The following is a 7,298-nucleotide window of genomic DNA, read 5'->3' on the forward strand; positions in this document are numbered from 1 at the left end:
CAATCCTCGTGCCCCAAGGATTCCTAAAATATTAAATTTATTCCAAAATGTTATTTTACTATTTTCTCATAATTTCTACAATTTCTCTTTATTTTCTAAGTCTTATTTCCTTAAAATTTCATAATAAATATCTAAACTTTCATATAACCCAATTTCTCTTTACTAATATTCTTTAAATAATATTTCTAGCCTTCTGGAATTTTTTTGAAATTTTTCAAATTAAATTCTTATTTTTTCCTTATTTCCATAATAGCAAAATTACTTAAATAAATAATTAATTTAGCATTTTCCAAAAAAAATTTCACAAAATAAGATATAAACGAAATTATAGATTTTATGGAAATTTTTTGCAAAATTTTTTCTATTTTCTTTTTATTTTTCTTCTTTTCCTTTCTTTTCTTTATTTTTTTTCTAGCAAGCGTGTGCAGGGCACATGCCTTCTTCCTACTCACGGGCGTGTGCAACCACGCGCCCAACTAGGTAGTCTTCTCCGGTGGCTGCCCCGCTGCCGGCGACCCTCTGGCTGCTCCGAGTTTCAAAACAGGCCTCTTTCACCCCTAAATCAGACCCCCCGAACCCGAAAACAACTTTAAAATTTTGAAAAATCAACTGGAAATACCTTGATTTCAAGTTTGAAGGCACGGCTTCGGCGGTTGTGCGATTTTCTGGAGAGGCTCGATTCTCCTTCTCTGCTGCTCCATTGGCCACCAAACGCTCCAAAAACCTTGCCCACAATGCAAGGATTATAACCCCACTCACCAAGCTCTCAAACGCTGTCCCAAACGCCTGATCTATGAAGTAAAAAATTCTGATGAAGGGCCTCGCTCGAACTCAGCTATTTATAGCCAAAACTTGACGTGTCTTGTCCCATCACGGCACCCACGTGTCCTAGAAGGCCATCCCGACGGCCATTTCAGTATTAATGGCCCCCCTCTCCTCTGATAGCCGTTTGCAGGTGCGGCCAGAGCATAGCCAAGCGCCTGCTCCAATTTTTTGCTGGCTTTCTGCTTTTTTTTTTACATATATAATATTCATATATACATACATATACATATATACGTACAACTATATCATATATAATATACCTATATCAGAAAAAAATCCCAATAAATAATTTTTGGTATTTTTTTAACTATTTTTAAACTATATATTTTGTGCAATGAATTTAACTATGATTAAACTATATAAATAAATTTAATTATAGTACAAATAAATATACCTTACCCTATTAAACTTACCAATAAACACTAAAATTCTAATAATTTCTCTAGGGTTCAAAATTGTAATTATTATTCATGATGTCTTAGGGTATTACAATATGTATTTTAGCTTAGCCTCTGTTTTATGTTTAAAGTTGCTTACCCTCACCATCGCCAGGATCAAGAACGAATCGAACCAAACCGCACCTAAACCACACCAAACACCAAGTTTCAGCAAATCGCGGAAACCACACCACATTATGCAGTGTGGTTCGGTGCGATTTTTTTGCACCAAATCAGATCGCTCGGTCTGATTATAGGTGCAAACCACATATGCGGTTTGGCACATTTTCTTGGCCAAAAATCGGCCAAACTACACCATGCACACCTCTAATTTGCCGTGATACATCTGTAGTCATTCATCATGATGGTGGTGGAGTGATTTCATGGTTGGGCCGCCCTCTCCCCATGAGGAATGTGCCAATGATTTGATGATGAATTAAGGCACTAATTATATGATAGGTTTGATTATTTATTTCCTTAATATACAAATTGTTAATTTTTTTGAGTAGTTATTTCTTTTTGGTACTTTTAATTACGGTTTCAAGTTTTAACAATCCCTCCCTCCCTCCCCCTTAGCCCACCCATGCTCATGGCCTTGAAAATAGCACCAATGGAATCTAAAGCCGTGACATTGTGAGCCATTTAATCAATTTTTAATTTACAATCTCATATCAACAACCATTCTACATTTATATAAATACTTGTGTGTGTCTCCCTTGCAAATCATTTGGCATTAATATCTCAAAAGAGAGTACTTTTTTCTTATGGAAAAAACACAAGAATGGTCACTATATTACTTTTTTTAAAAAATAATTTTAAACTCTTATCACAGCTAATAATTATTAACTGGAATGTGAGTTGTATATTCTTTAACAATTGAAGTGCAGGGCATCTCTATGTTTCTCTCCAGTATGTCTCCGAATTTCACTCATCCACATGCGTTATTTGGTTTGACCGAAATTTTAAACTTAGATCTACGAAGTTTCGATTGTTGAATCTTTAATGATTTTTGGGTATGTTAGATGAAGGGGTAAGGGAGTCGAGTAGTGGCCTTGGATTGCTAGAAAAAGTTGGTTGTGGTGGCCGGCGACGACGAGCAGTGTGTTTTTTTTGTTTAAATCTGGCTGAAAATTAAAAATTAGATCTACAAAAATTTAGTCGTTAGATCTAGTTTATTTTTAGATATATTAACCTCTTTGACTTGGCAGTTCTAATGGTAGGCTCGAATCTTAGAAACATCCAGCCGGCAAGGCTGGTTTAGGTTGTTTTTTTTTAAAAAAAAAAAATTAAGTTCAATTTCTTTACGAGTACCTGATAGTGTAAACTACCGAATTATCTAATATTTAAAAAAATTTCATGTTTATTGTCTTTATACAGTTGATACCTTATTATGCCATTTCAAGGTCTTGAAGTTTAACGAAAGCATGATCTTCATAGACGACATCTCTTTCTTATCAAAAGAATTTTTATATACCATCTGTGTGTGTTTCTAGGTTTCAGGAGTTCTTCAGCTTATCCTTTCTCATTTTCTTTAGAAACAACTATAAGATCATGTCAATATTGGGTTTTCCATGCGATGCCTACAAGTACTTGAAAAGAAGATGTTAGGGCCCGTTTTGGATATACCCGCTAGCATAGGACATCCGAAAGAAGGTCCTTTCAAAATGGAACATAGAACAAACATATCCAAAAACATTATATTTTAAGCAAGCTCACCTCTATTATGAGCGATAATCATTCTTACAACATTTCTTAAGGCGTTAAAAGCCATACACTTCTCAAAATAAACAAGGGCGTTAATAACATACAAAAGAAAATAATCTTCGACACTGGCCCTCCTCACAAGCCCTAAAAATCTTTAGGTCGGGGGAGATCCCTGTACACATCTAAAATCCACCTCAAGCCCCACTAGACTCCCCTTCTGCTATAGTTTTTCCCTTACCTGGAATGACAACACGCAAACAAGTGAGCCACAAGACTCAGCAGACATAAATATAGCAAAATGAGATGATGATACAATCACTGCCTGAAGGCATGCATAAGATAGGAATCAATGGAAGACCACTACCCAACATTTAGAGCAAAACGTTTAATCATGCCTTCTACATTACTAATACCTCAATAATTGATATTTCTTCACTTAGCAACAAGGCACACATGCAACTCATAAAGTAATACTTGCACAATTTAAATAGTGGCATAAAACCCATTTCGTTCCATATGTGACCCATAACACAAAATGTTCTACACTCAAAAATGTAAATATAATCTAAGACCCATTAAACAGGTCGTTATAATTTCTCCCCCCCCCCTCTTAAAAGAATTTGGTCCTCCAAATTTGTACCTGGTCAAGCAAATAGTTGGGGAAAAAGTTGTCGCATCTCATCTTCATGCTCCCAAGTAGCCTCATCTATGGAATGACGCTGCCACTGCACCTTCACAAAAGGAATCGATCGGTTCCTCAACACTTTCTCTTTTTGCTCCAAAATGCTAACTGGCATCTCTTCATATGCCACATTCTCCCCAATCTCAATGGTTTGATAGTCGATGATGTGCTGGGGATCCGGCACGTACTTCCTCAACATGGATACATGAAAGATTTATGAACGCCGGCTAACTGCGGTGGCAAGGCCAACCTGTATGCCAAAGAGCCAACCCGTTCCAGAATCTCAAAAGGCCCAACATACCTAGGACTAAGTTTCCCTGAAATCCCAAATCGACACACACCTTTCATGGGCATTACTCTCAGCCATACATGGTCTTCTACTGAAAACTCCAAGTCACACATTCTCCTATCTGCATAACTCTTTTGCCGATCCTGGGCCGCTTTCATTAGTGCCCTAATAGTCTTAATTTTCTCTAAAGTTTGCTCAATTATCTCCAGCCCCAATAATGCTCTATCCCCAGACTTTGCCCAACAAATAGGCGACCTACATGACCGACCATACAGTGCCTCATAAGGCGGCATACCAATACTAGAGTGATAACTATTGTTATAGGCGAACTCTGTTAATGGAAAGTGGTCATCCCAACTACCATAAAAATCCAATGCACACGTCCTCAACATATCCTCCATCGTTTGGATCGTCTTTTCTGTTTGACTGTCAGTCTGCGGATGAAATGTAGTACTGAACTTCAATTTTGTTCCCAAAGCTTCATGCAATGCCTCCCAGAAATGAGATGTAAATCGAGGATCCCTATTTGACACAATGCTTGCTGGAATCCCATGTAATCTTACAATTTCTTCAATATACATCTTCGCTAATTTACTCAAGGGATGTGTCTTTTTAATTGGTAAAAAGTGGGATGATTTTGTCAGCCTGTCTACTATTACCCAAATGGCATCATTTCACCAAGCAACAAGATATGAATTTTACCACATCTCTTTTTATTCCATCCCACCAAAACTGTCGACGCAAGTCTTGAGACATTTTTGTCACACCGAGGTGAATGGTATAATGGGTTTTATGGGCTTCAGATAAAATCTCTTGCCTTATTCCTTCATCGTCGGGCACACAAACACAACCTCGGACTGTCAATAAACCATCACCTCTCAAACTAAATCCTACGAGAGAAAATCTCTCCATATCAGACAGAATTTGAGCCAGCTTCTCATCCTTAGGCTGAGACCGAATATGCTTAATGAAATTTGGTTGCACCTTCATATATGCACAATATACCACAGGGCTTTCCTTAGAGGAAGAGATAGACATCTCACCCATCTGTCTTAATAACATCCACTCCTGGACCATCAAAGCTACCATAGCTACTCCACGACGACTCAGAGCATCGGCCACTACATTGGCCTTCCTTGGGTGGTATAAAATCTCGCAGTCAAAATCCTTAAATAACTCAATCCACCATCTCTGCCTCATATTCAACTCTCTCTGGGAGAGGAGGTACTTTAAACTGTTATGATTTGTATAAATCTCCACCTTCTCCCCATATAGGTAATGCCTCCAAATCTTAAGTGCAAACACTACCGCTGCCAACTCCAAGTTGTGTGTGGGGTAATTCATTTCATGTTTCTTTAGCTGCCTTGAAGCATAGGAATTAACTCGCCCATCCTGCATTAACACGCACCCCAAACCTGAATGCGAAGCATCACTATAAATAATAAACTTCTCCCCACTTCTTGGAATTGCTAACACTGGAGTCGTTGTCAACCTCTTTTTCAACTCTTGGAAGCACTCCTCACAAGTTTCATTCCAATCAAACTTGACTCCTTTCCAAGTCAATCTAGTCATGGGCACTGATAGGCGAGCAAAACCTTCAATGAATCTTCGATAGTAACCCGCCAATTCCAAGAAACTCCTAATACCAGTCACTGATGTCGGCCTTGGCCAATCCACTACAGCTTTTACTTTCTCTGGATCCATTGCAATCCCTTCTTTGGACACCACATGTCCAAGAAAACCAACTTGCCTCTTCCAAAAGTCACATTTGCTTAGCTTCGCATATAACTACTTCTCTCTAAGCTTTTGCAGTGTTATTCGAAGATGAGCTTCATGCTCCTCCAAACTTAGTGAGTATATCAGTATATCATCGATAAACACAATGATGAAACTGTCTAAGTACTCTAGAAAATCCTGTTCATCAAATCCATAAAAACTGTAAGGGCGTTAGTCAACCCGAATGGCATCACTACAAACTCGTAATGTCCATATCGGGTGAGAAAAGCTATCTTCTGCACATCCTCTTCCTTGACCCTCACTTGGTGATACCCCGACTTCAAATCTATCTTTGAAAATACCGAGGCTCCTCGAAGTTGATCCAGTAAATCGTTAACACGAGGTAGATGGTACTTATTCTTTAATGTCACCTAATTCAACTGCCTATAATCGATACATAATCTCATGGATCCGTCCTTCTTCCTCACAAACAACATTGGAGCACCCCAAGGCGAGGCACTCGAGCGAATGAATCCCTTCTCAATTAACTCTTGCAATTGCACTTTTAGCTCCTTCAATTCATTCGGGGTTATCCTTTAAGGTGCCTTAGAAATAGGCTGTGTCCCCGGCACCAACTCAATGGTGAAGTCAACCTCCCTTGGAGGTGGCAATCCTGGAAACTCATTTAGAAACACATCGGGAAAATCCCGAACCACTGAAATTTCTGATATTTCCATCTTATTCTTCTTACTTGTCGTCACAAAGGCCAAGTAAGCCTCACAACCATGACGCACCAGCTTCTTCGCCTTCATTACCGAAATCATGGGAGTTGCACTCATTGGCTTGATGCCCCTATACACAATGGTCGCTTGCTGAGGTAATTCGAAATTGTAACACCCCGCCTCACCGGGCGCGTCACTATAAGGGTATTTTCGGGAATCTTTCTTTTTTTTTTTATAACTTCAACATGCGTGGTGCTTCATGAACAACCTTCACATGCACATACAGGATCCCGAAAACCCTAGTCTTGCCCGTTTAACAAAATCAATAATCTTAACAATCAAACGAGACATATCATAACGCAGCGGATACATTAACATCAAACACCGTGATTCTTACATAGTATTTCCACAACAAAATACGTAACATCGATAACCTAAATGATAACAACGTTATCATACAACTATTCATACAAAAGCTGAAATACATATTAAAACCCTAAAAAGTTACAACGACTATCAATCTAAGCACCATTGACCTTCAACAGACCATGTCCTTGCCCTCGCAGCAGTCTCTGACTGGAACATTAAATGTTCTAGGGGCATAACCCAAGTTAGATGACAAAACATTTAAGTGACGGCATGAAACAGTTTACAAAATGCGTGAAAGACATACCAGCATGGCATACGAAACGACACATACAAACACGTCTATCTTAAGAAATCTCCCTGACATACTCAACCTCCCGTGGAAAAACATCTTCCACACACCGTTGGGGTTGACCTTGCCGCGACATACTTAATCTCTCGAGTGCCCTACCGTGTCACTCGTTCACCAGGATTAACCTTGTCCCATTCTCAAGAAGACCCCATCCCATCCTATACAAACCCAATAATGACACGAAAATCAATATCTCGATGACATG

General features: G+C 38.9%; 1 protein-coding gene across 1 annotated transcript; it reads right to left on the reverse strand.

Moving 5' to 3' along the window:
• Positions 1–5,725: 5,725 nt before the first annotated feature.
• Positions 5,726–6,465, reverse strand: LOC127804538 (uncharacterized). The gene is made up of 2 exons (XM_052341412.1): positions 6,259–6,465; positions 5,726–5,851 (listed from the first exon to the last, which is right to left on the reverse strand). Exons 1-2 carry the CDS (start codon positions 6,463–6,465, stop codon positions 5,726–5,728), a joined length of 333 nt encoding a protein of 110 aa, XP_052197372.1.
• Between the last annotated feature and the right edge of the window lie 833 nt (positions 6,466–7,298).

This window comes from Diospyros lotus, chromosome 6 (genome assembly GCF_014633365.1).
Source record: "Diospyros lotus cultivar Yz01 chromosome 6, ASM1463336v1, whole genome shotgun sequence".
NCBI lineage: Eukaryota > Viridiplantae > Streptophyta > Magnoliopsida > Ericales > Ebenaceae > Diospyros > Diospyros lotus.

Coding starts and splice junctions, on each gene's coding strand:
- LOC127804538 (XM_052341412.1), bottom strand. CDS start 6,465: ATGAAGGCGAAGAAGCTGGTGCGTCATGGTTGTGAGGCTTACTTGGCC. Junction 5,852..6,258: donor GGACACAGCCTATTTCTAAG/GCACCTTAAAGG, acceptor TTTGATGAACAG/GATTTTCTAGAGTACTTAGA.